The sequence below is a fragment of the Leopardus geoffroyi genome, chromosome C3 (genome assembly GCF_018350155.1).
Source record: "Leopardus geoffroyi isolate Oge1 chromosome C3, O.geoffroyi_Oge1_pat1.0, whole genome shotgun sequence".
NCBI lineage: Eukaryota > Metazoa > Chordata > Mammalia > Carnivora > Felidae > Leopardus > Leopardus geoffroyi.
The window spans coordinates 36,928,887-36,949,960 of NC_059338.1; the positions used below are offsets into that span (position 1 = coordinate 36,928,887).

General features: G+C 41.8%; 1 protein-coding gene across 9 annotated transcripts in view; it reads left to right on the top strand.

The window, feature by feature from the left end:
- HHAT (hedgehog acyltransferase) overlaps positions 1–21,074 on the top strand; it is a 321,146-nt gene that overhangs the window by 236,165 nt on the left and 63,907 nt on the right. For all 9 annotated transcript variants that reach the window (XM_045452422.1, XM_045452427.1, XM_045452424.1 and 6 more), the window contains one exon: positions 5,812–6,013. In XM_045452422.1, the coding sequence (XP_045308378.1) occupies positions 5,812–6,013 (202 nt within the window). The remainder of the gene's footprint in view (positions 1–5,811; positions 6,014–21,074) is intronic.

Genomic DNA, 21,074 nt, shown 5'->3' on the forward strand with positions numbered 1-21,074 from the left:
TTTATAAATTCTACAATGTTCTGTTGCCAAATAGGACATAGCATTTTTAATAAGCAATTTTTCAGAGTTGGATATAAAACTTACAGCCAGCATCTCTTGGTGAAAGAGCTCAGAATTAGCCCTGCCTAAAACGTGCCCTCTGCTTTCAAAGTGGACCTCTCTTAGCTTTTTGGAGATGATAAAGTCTAGAGTTGCCTATTAACCAGCTGCCGATTTTTACTTATTAAAATTCCATTACGATCTGTACTGGACTTCTTTACTGTGTGCATCTTTTTCTGAAAGCTTTTTATTATAAGCAAGTCTGTAGCTTCCTTTGTGAGATCTAAACACCAGGTCTTTGTCCACTACCTAGAAGATGGGGGTTGACTGGGCTGTGGGAGAGAGGACTTAAGTGTGGGCCAAGGTCAGTCAGAGCCAGGGTCAGGTCAGGGAGCCACTGCCCATGAGAGCTGGGTTTAGGAGACCCTGGCCACCTCTGTAAGAACTCTAAGCAGGAGCTTGTCTTAGAGCCCAGGCGAAGACCAGGTGAGGTCACCTCAGCAACAACGTAATGCAGCCAGAAGTCTTGCCTTTCCCAGCGACTAAAGGCTCTAGTCTTTATAAGGCTACTACTTGTCATTGTCAAATCTCCTGCGGTTGGGATAGGTCTAGAGGTTTGGGGCCACATACTTTGGCCCTAATAGGGATTACAAAGTATGGAGAGACTCCAGGGTCCTTCAAGTGTCTGTATTCCTTAGGAACGGGTGTCTTGTGAAGTTTCGCCCAGTAACTGGGGCAGGACCCTACAATCTTCCCTTGGTTCCTACTATCCTCCCTGGTTGGTCTGTGGCAGTGGTAACAATTTGTCACAAGTTTAAAAGCTATTGGAGTCTATGAAAATTAGGTCGCTAGTACATAAATACTGTTAACTAGGAACTATATGGTAACACTTGCAGACGTGTACCCACATCACATATCTAGTACTTCTGAAAGAATCTTTCAGCTTAGTTTAAATGACAACCTAATAGAAAAGACATCTTTTGATGAAGAAGTGTTTAGTCAGTGGTACAAACAGTAGGTTTTCTGGGTTAAATAAAGAGTGGGAATATTTTAAAGAGAATTCCTGGAGGAGATGGAAAAACCACTAAATTTTGTAGGTTCAGTTGGAGTTGGTTTAACCAACTGAGCCACCCAGGCGCCCCTTTGTTCAATTAGAGTTGGAAAACCAGAGAGGTTGGAGGACGTGAAAATGGTATGACCAAAGGCATAGAGGTGTGAAAGCCCCACTTGTTCAGGATTTCATGATTTGCTGAGAGAGCCAGTGGGCAATAAGGATGGAAAGATCTGGCAGAGCTGGAATGGGGTGTCAGTCACTGCCTGCCTCAGCCCTGCCAAGCAACAGGTAGCTGAACCCTGGGACCCGCAAGCCCACCTCACCTCATTCCATGGGGTAGTGAGAAACGAGGCATTCAGTGTCCTCATCCTCTTGCCTCCAGGGGTGGGGGGAGTCTGGCATTGGGCCCCAGCAAAGAGTTTGAAGATAATATGACAAGCTGGAGAGCTGGTGTGTAGGTCCTGGGAAAAGGGAGTGTCGTGGTTTTAAGATTAATGTATTTACCACATGGATTCTCATCACCCCTCTCCTCTACTGTAGGACATATTCTTGAGTTTTTCATAGTGGATCTGACAGAGATACGTATTTTCTTCTCCCTTAACATACACCTACTCAGCAACAGCCCCCCAAGAGTCCACTTCTCATGCCCCGCTTCCTTTGTAGTCTGACATCTGCAGGATGCCGGTGTGGTCAAGACAGAACATGTCTTCTCTTGTGGGACAGAAGGAAACTAATTGGTCTGTTTAAAATTTGAACTTAAACCTCTAGACTTCTGGTACTGTGCTCTTTGGCCCAAATGCCTTTATAAATAATAAGCATCTTTCTCCCCAGCAAGATTCCTTTCCTACAAAGGACATTTCTTCAGTTAATAACATATTGGTGAATGTGTTTGTGGAGACCGTGTTGAAGATTTGGTCAAGTAAGAGGAACGTATCACCAAGAAATGCTATCACGATAAAAAATGGCACACTAGGACACAGGCCTGGGAGTTCTGAAACCAGAACATTCTCGGTTAGGATTTCACCTCTCCTGTGTAAAACAGGCCTGGTCATTAGTTCCTTGTTAGATGGTTGTTATGATTAGAAATAGTATACATAAAGCACCTGGCGCACGGACAGTCAGTAAAGGGTGGACATTATTACTATAAGTTCCTCCTCCTGAGTTGGGGGTTTGCTGTCTTGTGCTGACTCCGTGAGATGGTTTTAAATGAAGAAGGCTGCTGCGGATGGCTGCTAACTTCTTCAAGCAGTGTCCTCTGTGAGCAGTGACCTCGTGAGGTTGCTCTGTGCAGACCCAAGCTCACAGTCACTGGCAAGAAAAATCTTTGTATGTTTTGCTTTGCTGAGAAGGCGGTGCTGAAAGCTTTCTTCCTTTGGGAAATCAATTTCACTGTGCAGTGGATCTCAGTAAGTGGGGTCACACGGCTGTTTTTAAAGAAGAGACATATTCTGTTTTCATTAATCATGGAACTGACATAAGACTGGTAGAATTTGTAGAAGAAAATAACCTGTTACTCTCCTTCTTTATGCACCTACTCCCTTCCAGAAGTTAAGAATGAAGAAAGGATTTTTATCTTTCAGTCTGGTAACCATACCCTCCTCTGGTTTAAAATAAGCAGCCTCATGTCCCTGGGGACCTACTGTATATAAATTTTAGGAATATGAGGAATTCTCAGATTTTTGTTGGCTGTCGGTTTGAAGGCCAAATTATAAAGCCATAGTGCAGAATCCCTAAAATAGCTGTGAATCTAATTATGGGGCTAGACACTTTTTTGTCATATCCTTCTTGGATTTGAATCCAGTATGAACGACCACTGGTGTGGATGACGAGAAGAGGATTTATTCTACACCGGGTTTTCTTATCTTTTCTTTTTTTTTTTTTTTAATTTATTTTGAGAGAGAGCACATGAGTGAGCGGGGAAGGGGTAGAGAGAGATGGAGAGAGAGAATCCCAAGCAGGCTCTGTGCCGTCAGTGAAATGCTGTCAGTGCAGAGCAGGGCTCAATCCCACGAACTGTGAGATCGTGACGTGAGCCGAAACCAAGAGTCAGATACTTGACCGACTGAGCCACCCAGATGCCCCTATCCTGGGTTTTCTTATATATACAGCGGAGCTCACCTTAACATAGTGAGATACAATAAAAAGGTCAACATGAAATAGTTATGTTGGGTGAGAAGAGTATTGGTATTAGTATTAACTTGTTTTATAAAATTATCTGCACACTTGCTGTAAAGAGCAGTTATTTTAACATTGGTTTGTCCATCTCTCTCTGTCTCTCACTCTCGCTCTCACTCCCTGCAGCCTTTGACAACACTGTATATAGTGAAGCGCAGCCTCATGGAATGCCATGGTGGGGTAGCAGCTACCTCCAGGCAGGTAGGAGGCTGTAGAGACTTGTGGCCCATTTTTTGCTTCTGCTGAGGAATATCTTACGCCAATAATGAAGCAACCTCTAGGGGGCAGCAGAGCACTGAATAAAACTGCTGTGCCTGGGGTAGTCAGGCCTTTTTGGCTCCTTGCCCAGCCTTTCTAGGTCCAAGATGCAGTGCCTACCCTTCTCCCTTTCGCCTAGCAAAGCTCATCTTCTTGGCCTTGCCATGGCCTTGCTTGCACTCACTCGCTTCTCCTCCACACTTAAACTCTCTTGGTCTACTTTGGACCAAATCATATAGCCTAACACGGGGATTTGTTTGCTATTGTTTCACAACCAGCTCTACCTGTCCTTTTTGGCAAGAAACAATGGTTTATGTTTCTGTGTTTCCCATAATGCCAAGACTGCCTTGGATGCCTAAATAAATGCTGGACAGCAGATGGAGGAACCCTTAATCTGTAGTGAGTGCTGGATACCTATTTGCTAATTTAGTTGTCAAGATGGGCTTGTTTTTGCACAAGAGAAAGCCTTTGCTCCAGTTATTTCTGAAATGGCTACATTCTCACACGCTTTCTGGTTTTAGATTGGAGTGGAAGATATAGGTGTAGTGGAAAACAGGAACTCTGGCTCTGTGGTTACAGGTGTGCATCTACTCCCCTTCCTGGGTGTGTGCCTTGGTCAAGTTAACTTCTCAGCCTGTTTCTCACCTACAAAACGGGGCTGTTTAAGCTGATCATGTGATTTTATCTAAAGTGGAACACATTTGAGAGTGAAGGAGGGTATTTAAAAATACTTATCAAGGGGCGCCTGGGTGGCGCAGTCGGTTAAGCGTCCGGCTTCAGCCAGGTCACGATCTCGCGGTCCGTGAGTTTGAGCCCCGCGTCGGGCTCTGGGCTGATGGCTCGGAGCCTGGAGCCTGTTTCCGATTCTGTGTCTCCCTCTCTCTCTGACCCTCCCCCGTCCATGCTCTGTCTCTCTCTGTCCCAAAAATAAATAAACGTTGAAAAAAAAAATACTTATCAAATAGTTTTTTTGAAATATTTATTGACCGAGGAGTGGTTTTCCTTTCTATTTTTTGACTTGTCTATGAAACTGTTCTATTTAAAGATGATTTTCAAAATAACATTTCCTACAGAGTATTGAAACAATATATTAACAGGGCAAATTGTAAACGGTTGGCATGCTGGAACAGCAGGTGTAAACCCTATGGTGCTTCAAAGCATCAAACCAAGTAATGCGGGTAAAGTGTCTGGTGCTGTGCCCGGAACACACTGTATTCAGGGAATGGTGATTTCATTTTCCTTCCTGGAAGAAGTTTGGGCAAAGAAACACTGACCAGCATGAAAGGCCTATGGGATTTTTTAAAAAAATTATTTATTTGAGAGTGAGAGAGAGCTTAGGGGAGAGGGGCAGAGGGAGGGAGAAAGAGAATCCCAGGCAGGCTCCATGCGCATCATGGAGCCCAACATGGGGCTCGATCCCACAACCCTGGCATCATGACCTGAGCCGAAACCAAGGGTTGGACGCTCAACTGACTGAGCCACCCAGGTGTCTCATCCTGTGGGCTTTGTTAAAAGGCTGCTTCAAGGAGGATATGTTCCTACCTTGCCAGATTGAAGCAGCCTTGAAAAAAACCCTCAAAATCCAAAGTGTGGGTTTTATCCACAGTGGGAAAATACTGATTGAAGAAGATGGTCCTGCTTATACGTGGTCAAATAGCTACCTCAGCAGTAGAAAGCATACCCAAGGGATGGCTGTGCATTTTGGGCAATAATTTGGCTAACCTGTGAGTACAGAGCTCTTCTCTTGCAAAGTCACTACTCCTTGTGGGCAACTTGCCTGGAAAGCTGGGGCAACCGGTCTTGGCACCCCTATTCTGCACCCAGCTCCTGCTATTTATGAGCCTAATTGCAGCAATTGTGCTTAAATACTGGGCTTACCATAAATATAGTAGTTTGAACTGTATAATATATATCTGTCTTGAAGGTTGGGGTCCCCATGTAACTGGAAGCTTAATTGTCATTCTGTGTTTGGCCTTCCAGGGTTGGGCACGCCCCTTTTACAAACAGAATTCATTAGTCTTTACCCTGCCTCTTGTAAGTGCTACTTTGCTCTGGGAATGAGCCTGTGTATTCATTTAACCTAAAGCCCCTCAGAAAAGAGGCCTGTGTTTTTGCCAGTGTCTTGTGTGTTGGGGAATTCCAGGAGTGCTCTGCAGCCTCCTGGAAGTCGGGAAGGACCTTCACTTGCTCAGTAACAACGTGTGACGGGAGAATCAAGCGCAGAAACAGGCGGTATTGCAGGGACAGCCCACCGCATGGCTCCTGATGGCCTCTTCTCTCTCTAGGTATGTGTACATTCCAGTAGGCGGGTCCCAGCATGGCCTGCTGAGGACACTGTTTGCCACTGCAGTGACGTTTGCATTTGTGAGCTTCTGGCATGGTGGCCATGACTACCTCTGGTACTGGGCAGCGCTCAACTGGCTGGGAGTCGTCGCGGAGAACACAGTCCAGAGGCTTGTGCAGACCCCGTGCATCCAGGACAGCTTGGTGAGCAGGACCCTTGCCCCTGTGGCAGGGGAACAGCTGAGCTAGGTGGACTAGGTTTGGGAGGGAAGATGGTCGTCAGATTCATCGCAACATGGGCCATTCCTGCCAGATTGGTTCAAAGTAGGTGTACCCAGAAATAGCAGTTTGTTTTTTTTTACACAATGTTTAACTATAAAAGCAATACATGCTTATTATACAAAAATAAGAAAATTCACACAAGGGGAAAAAAATACCTCAACAAAAATTACTATTACTACCAACTCTTCTTTTTTATTTATGTGTACACACACACACACACACACGTAACTTTTAAAACGAATTCTGTTATCCCAGAGGTACGGTTGTGTCAGGCCCACCTTTCTATGTCACCAAATGTATTTCTAACAACCCTTTTTAAATGGCTACACAGAATTCCATTATGTGGCTGTGCGAGTCATTTATTGAATTATTCTCCTGTTATTGACAATCATATTATTCTAATTGTTTTGCAGTTGTCACTCAAAACCAAGATGAGTAATATAACCAGGGTGAATTCTTGTATGTCAAATTGCTAAGTTAAAGGTGTTTTTCACCTTTTTTGCCGTGCTTACTGCTTAACTCTTCAGCTGCCCTGTAGACAGTGTGCCAATTTACATTTCTACCTACAGTGCATGAGAATGCCCTTGCCAATACTGAGTAGTGCTGGTATTTTTAATCTTGGCTAATAAAATAGGTAGTGTTATTGTAGCATAAAAAACAGTTAAGTGTTTAAGACGCATTCCAATTCTACAGGAAAATGATTTGGAAAATTAGGTACTTTACACACATATTTTAAGTGATTTTAAACTGTGAGCAAAGGTTTTATCGTGTAAAATGATACACATTGTATTAGAATCTTGTAGGAAATCATCAGTTGTGACTATGCAGCAATATTCCTGATAACCCTGAAAAAAGAAGCTAAAAAGAAATGTGCTATCATCAGTGTTCATAGCAGGCAATAAAACACATGAAATTTATTGGGAAATGATTAATGTGCCTAAACTCCCCCAGTATATGCAACGAAAGCAAATTTATTTTAAAAACCCAACACCACCAAATAGAGTACATTCGAGTTTTTTTTTTTTCCTACGAAGATGGTCATAGTAAAAGTGGACAGTTATTTCAGTAAAAACTCATGCAAAGCACATAGCAAAATAACACATCTGAAGGAATTGAAATATGCTCGTGTATGTTTAAAGATAAATATTTTGTTCAGTAGTAGTACCCAGTAATCAGCAGGAAAGAAATGTCAGTGAATTCTTATAGAAAATGGAATTTCAGTGAAAGTCATGGTTATACAACACAAAGAAAAACCGTAAAAGGTGGTATCATCAAGGTTTCAATCTCCATCTTCAAATCTGAATAGTCTTCCCCGAAGTCTGAAACCCAATTATCACCTGTGAAAGCCAGAGAATTTTTTTCAGCTTAGGCTGAAGCCCTGTAACATATTTCCATGTTCCTTCATGAAGGGTCTAAAATTCACCTTGAACTTAATGTTAAGCACTGCTCTGTAGACTTTGAGCCATGGCTTATGCCACTGATAAAATTTAAAAATCAAAAATGCTAAAGGAGTAATGCAAACTGTGCCTTGTAGCCTATGGCTTGTTAATTTGGTTTGAAAATGAAAACAGTGAAAGCCGACACAGGATGAAGCACTTGTATGTCTGCTCTGCTTCATCAGTTCGTTCCAGGACCCTCACGTGAGTATCTCATTTGAGCATCCATCCACAATTCAGACACCTACGTGTATAGTAGTTTTTGACTATGCACTTTTTGGTGAGATACATGCATATATATTGTGAATATAGTGTTTATATTATACGTATTTATTGAGCAGGAACATATTTTGTAAAAACCTACTTTATCACCTTTTATCTTGACAGCCTGGTAGTTGGCTATGGCTGTGTAGATGTGGAGCTTCTTGTGTACGAGATCAGGATTCCATCACTGTTTATATCCCCAGTGGTTAGCTCAGTGTCTGAGTTAGCTGCAGTATTAAGTCAGTGCACAATCGGGTTGATTCTTTAGTTCTTCTTCCACTCGTCCACCCAAAGAGTTATTACTCTGTTTCTTACACAGTTCAGCGTAGATTGTGTTTAACTTCAGAGAAACATGGCTGGCATTTCAAATGTTGTATAGCCTTTTGAATAAACTGTTTCCCAACCTGGGTTACTCTCCTTCCCTCCCTTTTCATGAATGTATTCCCCATTCTTTTGTCAAAATCCAGATGAAGACTTGATGCCTTAATGCCTCTTTGTCACCTAATTTCCTCCGTCATTGATCTGATAGTATTTTTACAATGTGAGTTCACCGCCCCCCCCCCAGGGTGCCCACATACTCTCTCCATGGCATTTATCCTTCATCTTGGTTTTTTTTATCTGTTTTTTTAAAGATCGATTGGAAGATATCTAAGTAACAAAGATGATCATGTCTTCTTTTCTTGTATCTTTTTCATCTTCAAAATCAAAGCTTTGTTTGGAGCACAAAAGACAGTAGGATTTCTCAGTGTTGATAGAATGGCAGTTGAACATTCACTGGAAGACTAATCAGAGCTGAGTGTTGTGAATAGGAAGCCCTCTGATGTTCTAGGCAGGGCTGTATAATCGGACTTTCTACAATAATGGAAATGACCAATACAGGAGACACAACCACACTGAGCACTTGAAATGTGGCTAGTGTCACCAAGAAACTAATTTTTAATTTGAAGCTGAGTAGCCCCCATGTGGTTAGGGGATTCCATTTTGACGAGTGCAATTCTAGAACATACCCCCATCTAGAAAAAAATTAAATGTACAGTGTTGGACTCTGCTATAATTTTGAGTGATGTTCATTAATGATGAGGTACCTCATATATCCAGTGGCTACTGAATGGCTCCACTTGTGCATCTCACAGGTAAATCTCAGATTTGGCGTGTGTAATACTGAACTTGTGTACCTCTTCCCCCCATAATTCCAACTAGCTCCTTTCCCTCTAGCATTCTCTATTTCTAGAAAAGTCATAAGCTGTCTAGTTATTCAAGGCCAAAGCCATGAAGTTAACCTTTGTACTCTCTGTCCCTCAGTTCTACCTGTTCATACGGTATATTCTGTCACCTAGGTAGATCTTAACTTTTAAAAAAAATTTTTAATATTTATTTATTTTTGAGAGAGGGAGGGAGAGGGGGAAATGGGGAGGGGCAGAGAGAGAGGGAGACACAGAATCCAAAGCAGGCTCCAGGCTCTGAGCTGTCAGCACAGAGCCTGATGTGGGGCTTGAACCCGCGAACCATGAGATCATGACCTGGGCTGAAGTCGGACCCTCAACCAACTGAGCCACCCAGGCACCACGGTAGATCTTAACTTTTAAAAATTATTTCCATTTCTGCTAAGTCATCCTAATCTAACTGCTCTCATTTTTTTTTTTTTTTTAATTTTTTTTTTCAACGTTTATTTATTTTTTGGGACAGAGAGAAACAGAGCATGAACGGGGGAGGGGCAGAGAGAGAGGGAGACACAGAATCGGAAACAGGCTCTAGGCTCTGAGCCATCAGCCCAGAGCCTGACGCGGGGCTCGAACTCATGGACCGCGAGATCGTGACCCGGCTGAAGTCGGACGCTTAACCGACTGCGCCACCCAGGCGCCCCACTGCTCTCATTTCTTGCCCAGTCTACTGAATAGCTTTTAACTAGTCTACCTGCTTCCATTTTGCCTTCTTAAATTCTTTATCCTCATAGTGCAGAGTGATACTTCTCAGTAAAAACCTAACCATCTTCGGTTATCCTTCTTAAAATCCTTCGTGGTGTCCCATTATTTTAGGAGTAAGCTCTCAATATTTAACATGACCTATGGGGCCCTGCCTGATCTTGAGCTTGCTACCTCTCCCCACCCCTCGGCCCCCACCCCTTGGGGGTCTGCTCCCCACCCCTCGGCCCCCCTCTCCCACTTTACACTCTGTTCTTCTCTTCATTTGCACACCTGGCCCCTCCTGCCTCACACAGCCTCGTTCATCTCCTAGGCTGCTCTCTCTCCCCTCTACTTCCATCTCTATTCATCCTTCAGATTGCAATTTGAATGATATCTTGTTTGGGTGTCTTTCGCTGACCCTCCTAAGTCAATCAGGTCCTGATCAACAACTCATTTTGGACACTTTGTACGTGATCTCTTCTGCTATACTTATCATAGTTGCAATGAAATATTTTTATCCAATAACTTGTTTAATCCTTATATCTTTCACTGAACTATTAGCCTCGTGAAGTCAGAGATTTGTATCCTTGGCATGCATCACAATGCCTGGCACAGAGTAAGCATGCAGTAACTACTTGTCGAATGGGTGACTATTTTCTGATTTCACTGAGGGCAGTACAAGAAGAAGTAGGCTCATGCAGCAGCATGGAGAATACAGAGTGAAAACTGAAAGAACTTCCTAAAGCTGAAGCTTGTTGAGCATTATACAGGGAGCTTATTATTTTCCATAGCAGCATAGATAGTAATTGGTCTAGTGATGGCAAAATGCTATTTTAATGCTCAGTGAACAAAATATATATAGGAAAGAAATGGATGGGGAGAACTTAGCCTTTCTGGTACCCTGCTGCTTTATGAGATGTGGGATTATTGGTTGTGACTCACTGAGGCACAGAGCTGTAGGAAGCTGACGAAACGTACTTTCACAAAGCACCCGAGCTGGGCGGACAAAAGAGGAGTTAACTGCTGAAGCAACATGCTTTTCCTCTACACAAGCACTCTCTCGGGGAGCTAGAATTTGTGTTCAGCATCGAAATCTTTTAATAAGTGGACACATTGTGAAACATCAGTAGAGTGACATTACTTCTTGCCAATTCTGGATGTGCTCTCTCCTTTGAAGGAAGATACCTCTAGGCTGCTTGTCAGTTATTCTTATGCAAAGGAGAATCGATACCTCAAGCAGTTCACCACCCCCCATCCCTAATGTTCATTTCATTGAATAATTTCGATATGTCCTCCTCCCCCTGCCCATGTCTCCTCTTCTTTGCCCCAAGAGTATCCTGCTGAGCTGATTTATGTCCTCTCTAAAGCAGTAAAATTTCTATTTATAGACTTAATTGAGGAAAGATGCCTCCAGTGACAATCAGGGAGGGTCAGTCTAATGGTTCTGAGAGGGATCTGATGCTCTGATGTGTCAGAAGGAGCCCAAAGACCATGGCTCTGTGCTGATATACATTCAGTTTATCTGCTATATTGGTTGGTTTGACTTTGAAGATGTAGATACAGAAATCCCATGAGTGAGAGTTCAGTCAATTGTAAGAATTATTGACGTGATATATAACCAGTGCTTACTTAGTTTTGTGGAATCCTAACTCACTAATTGGCAGGATATACATGTCAGTTGGCCTGATAAGAAGGTCAGTGACTCCAGTCCCACCTAACTGAAGCATCACAAAGCAAACTAGTCTAAGAAGAGTAGTTCTGTTTGAGAGTGGCTCATGATCTTCTATTTCTCTACTGCTTAAATCAATTCAAGAAATGGAGATCGAGTACTTATTATGGATAAGCCATTTTCTCAAGACTGGAACCCTTCTTAGACTTGGCTCCTTTGGCAAGGTCAGTCTGGTTCGTCCTTTCTTAATTTGCTCATTTAGGGGGAAAAAAATTTCAGTACTCTATGTGGGAGACACATTGCAGAGCTCTGGGGAACTCTGAGTGAAAAACATGGTCCCTTCCTCCTCATTTCCTTTTTTTTTGCATCCTTTCAGTGCTTCTGTGCCTATCGTGTACTAGTCTGTCCTTGTATATGGTAGAGTCTGTTATTCGTCAGTTCCCTCCAAGAACAAGGTATTTCGTGATGGCCTATCAGGATAATCATCTTTGTGGTGTCTGCTTTGGAACAGAGGCAATAAAACCATGGAACAAGAGCTTTTCTTTATGAAGAGCTAAGTGATCTATAGAAAAAAGCCTTATTTTCATTAACATTATAGAATGTTGACTGGCTTAGCCTTCCCAGGCATTTCTCAGAAGAAAGGTCCAGGCTAGAGATAGATTTTTGGGAGCATGTACTTGGTATTTTGGAGCCATGGAAGTGTTTGGGACTTTCTGGAGAGAGTACAGAAAGAGAAGAAAAGGTGGTGGCCCAGGACTGAACCTGAGGAACACCAACAGTTAAAAGTTGGATAGAGGAGAAGGGGCCAACAGGGGGAGGAAAATCTCGAGGGTGATTTCACTGAAACTGAGAAAAGGAGGGTATTTCATGGAGGGAGTGGTCCAATGATGGTGATGCCAGGGAGGGATAAAGTAAGATGAGGTTAAAGAATGGTTATGTCTCCAGGCCAGGGTGCTAATAGTGGGAGAAAGAAGCTATGAGGCATCTCCCCTGTGTCATAGGAGATTGTGGTCCAGCTGGAGATGCAAGGCATGTGCAAATCAGTTGAGGACCAACGTAAGGTATTTTGCACAGAGAGACCAGAATGAGTCATGGAGGCAGCCGATGTTTGTGAGGGGTGGTGGTCAGGGCGAGCTAAGCTTTTAGGAATGGTTTAAAGAGCTGAGGCTTGAGTAGGACCTGGAGAATTAAGATCGGGGCTTGGCTAGGTCAGCAGGGAAAAGACAAGCATTCCCGGTCAGGAGAATAGCACACATACAGCCTGAAGTCAGAAATAGGCTTGCCATTCAGGTGAGGAGGCAGACATGGCGGATGAGGAGTTATCACTCAGGAGGATGAAGGAAAGGAGGCTAGAGAAGCCGAATGGTTTCCCATATAAAGGGATCTGAATGCAAACTTAGAAATATAGAAATACAAAACACTTAACCAAACAGGAGAGCATTAAATTAACGTATTAATCCCACACGTCAAATTAGCCTGTTGTGCCGGCTTGTTAGCACTCTCCCGGGCCTCTCTGTGTGGCAAAAGCAATGCATGTTGTTATGAACAGCGTGTTCCTTGGTGGATGACGACCTGATGGTGCCCCCTCCATTGTCTCCCACTCCGAAGGATCATTAATGATGCAGGAAGCACACTGCGCAATTCACTGCTTACACATTTTCTTCTCTGTGGGAACCTGAACCTAAGCCTTAACCCCTCTGGTCTGAGAGGTGGAATGTGGCAAATAATTCCACCTCTTAGTTCAGATATGGTTAGCACGGCAAAAACATTTTCAAAGGTTCTTTTTAACTTTCTGTTACTGGGTCTGCTGACAGAGAGAAGACTTTGAACTAGAGCCAGGTTCCAGTTAGTGGTGGCCTGGTGAGCCCCCCAGGTCTGGCCAGCTCTCGTCCTTTTTTCCTGCTAACTGCACAGCACAGGCTCCCAGCCTCGGGAACTGTACTCTTGGTAAAGAATGCTAAGCCGAAGATGAGATCCATGGCTTGAATGTCAGTGGTTGAAATGGGCTTTTTCAGGTGGCTTGTGGGATTAGATTCATTACTTGAGAGCCCTCGATTCCTGCTTCTACAGCACAGATAAGTGGTGGTTATTCAAGTCACAGCCTGGTGCCCAGCAGTTTCTATAGATGAACTTAGGGAAAAGCAAAATCTTTATTATGTACGTGCTGAAGCTTTGGATGTGTGTTTCTAAATCTGGGTCTCTTTTCCTCCAAGAAAACCCATTACTCCCTGGAGGTAGCAGAACTTGAGTTTTCAGTGTTCTTATTAGCAATAGAAGGATGAAATTAGCCCACTTTCCCCAAAACAATATGCACATACTTAGTGCAATATATTTTTACAGTATGTATTTATTTACAATGTGTATTTATATATTATGTGCAGTGAATATTATATGTATGTTGTAACGGTATAGCATCTATATGTAGTATATGTATATGTGTGTATATGTGTCTGTGTGTATATAGATATATATGTTTGTGTGCATGTATTCATTTTTAAAGCTCTGAGAAGTCAGAGATGTGCAGGACTTCCAAAATATCTCACATTCCTCCCAAGACCTAGAAATAAACACTGCTTTAAAAAGCTTATGGAGCAGCTGCTGGCCTCATTTGAGATAGCTGAGTTGGTATCATTGTACTTGTGATTGCCAGCATGTACTGAAACATACAACTTAAGGGGGCTTTTGCTTTTTCCTCTTGTGTCAACCCTCTAGTCCACCCCGTAAGCTCAGGTAAGTGCTGGAATGGCCACTGTCTGTTCCCTGAGGGGTAGCAGGAAAGAGTATAAGAGGTACGGGACATCTAGTAAGTTGACTATGCCACCACTGAAAGTAGCGATTTTGAAATAATTTAACTGTGAAGAAAGATGAATAAAGAATAATAGGTAGAATAAAAATTTATTTTTATTTAAAAGTTCCGTGCACATACGGAGAAGTACGCAGAAGGTTACATACTAACATACAGATGGTGATTAGTTTTTTATTGATGGGGATTATTTATGATACCTATTTTCCTGGTTTTGCTTATTTATATTTTCAGCCTTTTCTATGGTGAATACGTATTGTTATCTAATTAAGGGTGATCGAGAGAAAAGGGAACATGATGGATCCCTCCTCGGGAGGCTCTGCTTAGCTGACCCTGGTTGCTTGACGTGTGTTAGAGATGGAAGGAACAGACTAATGTGGGGTTGCTGTAGCTGCCACCCTTTGCCAGAGAAGAAACTGTACCAGACCCTGCACAGAGATCTTCCACATTGGTTATTTTATTGAAGCACCTCAACAACCACCCAGGGCAGGTATTGCTTATCTCCATTTTTACAGATGAGGAAACTCCAGACCGGGGAACGTACGTGATATGTCTAAGAACACATAGTTCAATTAGAAAGGGAGTCAAATTCAGTTATACATAATTTATTCTAAGCTTCCTTAATTTTAGGTAAGAAGAGACACCTGCCTAGATAAATATTACACACTTATTCATTCATCTCTCCTTGCTGCTTGTGTACATTTGGCATTAAATTTTTTTAAGCAGCAAAAATGGATTTCTTCGGGAATAACAAAGAATTGCAATTCAGGACAAGCAAGCTAGGCAGAACCATTTGGCATTACATCAATTTCACATTCCAGCCCTCAGTTGTTGGACATCTTGTGTTTCAGTTGTGGCTTCGCTCTACCTGCGTATGGAAAAATTGCTCTAAGTGAAGTGGCAATGCTCACAAGAGCATTTTTACCAAATTATGTCATGTGGTTTCAATAGTAGCTTTGTAGGTAAGTACTGTCATTATCCCTGTTCTGTAGGGGGAAAAAATGGACACCCAGAAAGTTTAAGGAATATCTGTTTATGTGTCAGAAGTCAAATCTTCCTGCAAGGCTTCCTTGAGGTAAATGAATCTTTAGTCTCCATTCTGCTCATACATCCTTCTCCTCATCAGCAACAACTTCCAATTCACTTCAGTTGTTTCTGACATTTACTTCTGCCTTTCTAAAGTATATTCTCTTAGTTCTTCCCTTAAGAATTATAAATATTAGCTGCTTTCTGCATGAGGTTTTAGCATCTGAGACCTACTTCTCCTTCCAATATGGTAGTAGCTCTGTTTGGTTACATCAGCACTCGATGTTCCCATTACCACCATGTTAAGTGTGGCTTACTGCCACGCCAGTTAATATGCTATACTTGAATTTCCTTTCTAGTCCACTGTTTGCCCACCTCAGATTAAGAATCACCTTGCCTCTTTTTGTTTGATTAGTAGTTTACTATCACCACTTCTTTGCAAACTCCCCAGTAAAATGGAAAAATCCCTCAGAATAGTCATTTCCATGTGGTCAGATGTATTTGGCAATCTGTCAGCTCTCTTCTTTTCCCGGAGAACCTCTCCTGGGCCCTTCCATCCTCTGTCCCATCTTGATCATATCTCTTTAGATGGACTGTACAGCTGGTCCTGACACTTTCCTCCTCCTCTTTCCCGGGCTGAAGCCCTGGGTCTTGGACCCCATGTCCCCTTGTTTTCTCCTCCCTTTGATTTGGTGGAGCACGTCCTTCAGTACAAGGACTACTTCTACTAGACCTAGTAGAAGGGCCTTTAGAAAAGGACCATGGATAACAAATTTTTTTGAGACTTGCATTTCCCAAACTTTCTTTATTCTATTCTCACATTTGATTGATTGTCTGAGCACTGAATTTTAAGGTTGAAAGGTAATTTCTCTTGAAAATTTGGAAGACGTAATTTGTCTTCTAGTTTTAGCTTTACTGTTGAGAAATGCCATTTTGATTTTTGATTCTTTATATGTAATCTGTTTTTCTCTTGAGAAACTTAATGAAAATATCTTTGGCATTCTGAAATGCCACTGTACCCGTTGTCCCTGAGTTTAGAGTCACTCTGATACAATTTATTCACAAAAAAATTTTCTCATCATCGCCTTCGTCATGGGGAGTGGGGGGCAGAGAAAGAAGGAAGCCCCAGGGTCTGTATGCTCATTACCCAGAATTTTATTCTTTTTTTTTTTAACGTTTATTTATTTTTGAGACAGAGACAGAGCATGAACAGGGGAGAAGCAGAGAGAGAGGGAGACACAGAACCTGAAACAGGCTCCAGGCTCTGAGCTGTCAGCACAGAGCCCGACATGGGGCTCGAACTCATGTACCGTGAGATCGTGACCTGAGCCGAAGTCGGACGCTTAACCGACCAAGCCACCCAGGTGCCCCTCATTACCCAGATTTTTTAAAGATATTTTTAAATACTTGTTTATTTTTGAGAGAGAGAGAGAGAGAAGAGAAGAGAAGAGAAGAGAAGAGAAGAGAAGAGAAGAGAAGAGAAGAGAAGGGAAGAGGGCAAGAAGCAGGGGAGGGGCACAGAGAGAGGGAGACACAGAATTCAAAGTAGGCTCCAGGCTCTGAGCTGTCGGCAGAGAGCCTGATGTGGGGCTCGAACTCCCTAACTGTGAGACCATAACCAGTTGAGCCAACCTCTCTGTTTTCTTGTCTCCGTGGTTTACTGTTGCCGTCTGTGGTACATGGTGCCTCTAATGGCTAGGCCTTCTGGGGATCTGGTGTAGGAATGACTTTCTCCTCTGACATCTACTATCTAGGTGTCTCAGTGCTGCTAATTCCTCCATCTGTTTTCTGTCTTGTAAAAATGGGTTCATTTTGCCCACTTGCTTTTCACTTCTATTCCATTCCTTGCCTGTGAGTTTATACCTTTTCAAATGTTGACTTGCTTTTAAAAAAATTTAATGTTTATTAATCTTAGAGAGAGTGAGCGAGTGCGCACGGGGGAGGGACAGAGAGAGAGGGAGGCACAGAGTCTGAAGCAGCTCCAGGCTCTGAGCTGTCAGCACAGAGCCTGATGCAGGGCTTGAACCCACACACTGTAAGATCATGACCTGAGCCAAAGTCAGATTCTTAACCGACTGAGCCACCCAGGTGCCCCATCAAATGCTTACTTGCTTTTTAATGGGGTTTTGGAGGGAGCAAAGATCTCTCATCTCCTGTGTTTAACTGGATGTCCTAGAACAGTTTTCTGTGCTGTTGGCTGAATCATTTTGGAATGCTTTACCTGTTTGTCAGTTTTAGATTTTAAAATACCAAGTTTGCTTAAAAATGGGAGTTGCCCTAAGCTGTTGCTTTTGTGTTTGAACAGGATATAGCTGAGGCCACAACTGTCACATTTTAGGCTTCTTTAATAGTCCCAAGGGATCTTAGTGCTACCTGGAGAGGGAGGCCCCAGCCATGAGCAGTCATAACTGGGGGGTGACAGTCATCTAGCTTCTGTCTTCTCACCCACATGCCTTGACTCCATACTTAGGGGAGGTAGCCAGGGTCTAAGGTCATTAAGCAGAAAGATTCCTAGATTTCCTTTTTTTAATTCTTTTATTCTTTTTAATTTATGAAGTCAAAAATACAGGTAAGACTGAAGCCCTCTAAGACAATAATTCCTCTGACCCCAGCAAACACACCTTACTCACTTTCCTCTCCCATGAGAGGTAACCATTATTGTCAGGTTGGAGTATAGCTTTCCATACCTTTACTGCTATGTGTGTGTGTGTGTGTGTGTGTGTGTGGTTTAATAAATGGATAAATATTCTAAAATATGTGCTTTTTTCCCCCCTCCTCATGGTGTTATTTTGAGGCTGTTTCTATATTAGTGTATGTGGATTGGCATGACTGGACATGGTATGGGTATATAATGTTTTTTAGCCATTCTTCTGTTGCTGAAATTTTAGGTTGCTTCTGATTTTTCTCTTTTGCAAATGCAGCTGCTGTAGAGATGCCTATTTATGCCTCCTTGTACATATATGTAAGTATTCCTTTAGGGCAGGTACCAAGAATAGAATAGAACAGGAGTTGGCAAATGATGGCCCATGGGCCAAATCTGGTCTACTGCCTATTTTCGTATGGCCTGCAACTAAGAATGGTTTTTATATCTTAAAACTGTTTTATTCTGGGGCACCTGGGTGGCTCAGTTGGTTAAGCATCTGACTCTTGGTTTCAGCTCAGGTCATGATCTCATGGTTTGTGAATTCAAGCCCCACGTGGGACTCTGTGCTGACAGTGCGGATTCTCTCTCTCTCTCTCTCTCTCCCTCTCTCTCTCTCTCCCTCCCTCCCCCCCCCCACTCGCTCTCTCTGTCTCTCTCTCAAAAATAAATGACTTAAAAAAACTATTTTATTCAGTGGTCCGTACTCTCCCTACCTGTTTGAAAGACCACCTTTAATATATAGTCAGTATCCAAGTATACATGGGTTCGTTTTAGGGCTCCATTCTATTGTATTGATCTACTCGATTCTTCCTACTTTAAATACTAGAGTTCTATAGTATGTCTTGATTCCTGACATTGGTATTTATATCTGAATTTGTTAGGTTTGCAATGAATTGTAGCTTAATTTGGGTAGCGTTTGCATGTCTGTGATATTGACTCTGAATTTTCAATCATGAATAGTTATTTATTCAAGCCTTCCCTAAGGTTATTACATAATGATATATCATTTCTCCTCAGAAGTCTTGGACACTTCTTTGCGGATTATTGCTTTGATATAAGAAAGGTACTGATTTTTGTTTTGAGTTGATAATTTTGCTTCTTTCTTGTTTAAATCTTTTGTTAGCTCTAGTAATTTGCCAGTTGTTTCTTTTGATTTTTCTAAATAGATGGTCATATCATCTACAAATAATGACAGTTTGTCCTTGCCAACAAATTTAACTCTTGCTGCATTTAATTGTCTTGTGGTACTGATGGAGACTTTCAGTGTGGTTTTGAGTGACAGAAGAGAAAATGTCTTTTTCTTAAAGCTAGTGGGAGGGAATACCTGCTCTGGGTTTTGACATATCTTCTTTATCAACTTAAAGAAGCTTCCTCTTTTCTTTTACTAGTTGGCTTTTTTTAAAAATCATGAATGAGTGTGCAATTTTACTTAATATTTTATTAGCATCTATGGAGTGATCATAAGATTATCCTCCTTTAATTATTTAATCTCATAAATTTCTAATGTTTTTAATACTGAATCCTCCTTCCATTCCTGGGATAAATCCTACTCAATTGCGAGTATTCTTTTAATCACTCCTATATTCAACTTACAGGTATTTAATTTAGAATTTTTAAGGCACTGTGTATAAGAAAGATTAACTCATGATTTTCTTTCCCCATATTGGCTTTTTATGACTTTAGTAACAGGGTTATACTAGCACCATGAAATAAGTGGAAGCTTCCCATGATTTTCAATCCTCTGAAACAGTTTCTGGAAATTGTCTGTTCCTTGACCTTATGGTAGAACTTGCTCATTAAGATAATTTGGCCAATTTTTCTTTAAGTGTAGAGCTTTGACCACTGTTTCAGTTCTTCTGTGGTTATGCTTTTTCAGGCTTTCTACTTTTTCTTTGAGAATTTTAGGCAATTTATATTTTCTAGATACTTTGTTTCTCAGCTACGTTACCAAATATATTGCTATATAATCTCCAAAGAGTTTTAAATCTCCTATATATTATTATCTCTTGTTGTTTATTTGGCCTTGTTTTCTTAATTCATCATACTTGCCAATGTTTATTCATTTTATTATTACTTCAATAAAAGTGTTTGGTTTAAATCAATGAAAAAAATTTTTTTAAATTTTTTTTTTCAACGTTTATTTATTTTTGGGACAGAGAGAGACAGAGCATGAACGGGGGAGGGGCAGAGAGAGAGGGAGACACAGAATCGGAAACAGGCTCCAGGCTCTGAGCCATCAGCCCAGAGCCTGACGCAGGGCTCGAACTCACGGACCGCGAGATCGTGACCTGGCTGAAGTCGGACGCTTAACCGACTGCGCCACCCAGGTGCCCCAATGAAAATTTTTTAAAAATTTACTAATGTGTTAAGTTCTATAAATTTTTGTTGCTGATTTATTTTATTCCATTGTTGGTGAGCATAGCCTTCATGATAACTTTTTAGAATATATTTGGGTTCCTTTCCTGGCTTAGTTCATATTCAGTTTGATTATGGTCTATTTGTATATGAAAATTGCATGTATTCATTGTTCTATGTATCTTTCTATTAGACAGGCCTAATAATTCTTTCATTGTGATAAATTATACATTTATACATTGCTGAAATTCTCATTTTGTTTATACATTATTCTCCTGGCTTTGGTGAGTGTTGTAATGACTGTTATTTTAAACTTTCAGTCAAATAAAAATCACTTATTTTCATTTCATTAAGATCTGTTCCTGAAGATTTATCTTCGTTTTCTGTTTGGAACATATTCCTCTGTTTCTTTATATATATATATATATTTACTCTCTGTAATGGTTTCTTTGCATTAGATAAAATTACCATGTCTCCTAGTCTTGACAGAGTTGTCTTGTGTAGAAGTTGAACCATGTCAGTCAGCCTGGCCTGAGCTTCTAATTTTTTTCTCAAACCTTTGTGATTGTCCAAGTTCAAGTTACCTTCTTCATTCTTAATGGCTTTCTTAGCTGAAGATGTGCTAAGACCTGTTAGTGTGCCCTAGGGGAGGGTCACAATCAGCACCTTGATGCAGTATGATTAGAATCTAGACCCTCAATCATCAGCTGGGAGAGTGTATATTTAAACCTGTTTCCGAGGAAAAACTGGGAGATGGGAACTTTTGCCTGTTCAGTCTGTGCCAAGACTTGGTGTGTGGTCTCAGGAGAGTGCTCCTGTGCCTGTTAGGAACTGCTTCTTTGGTTGCTGCAGTCCTATGGGACTTGTGAATGGAAGCCTCAG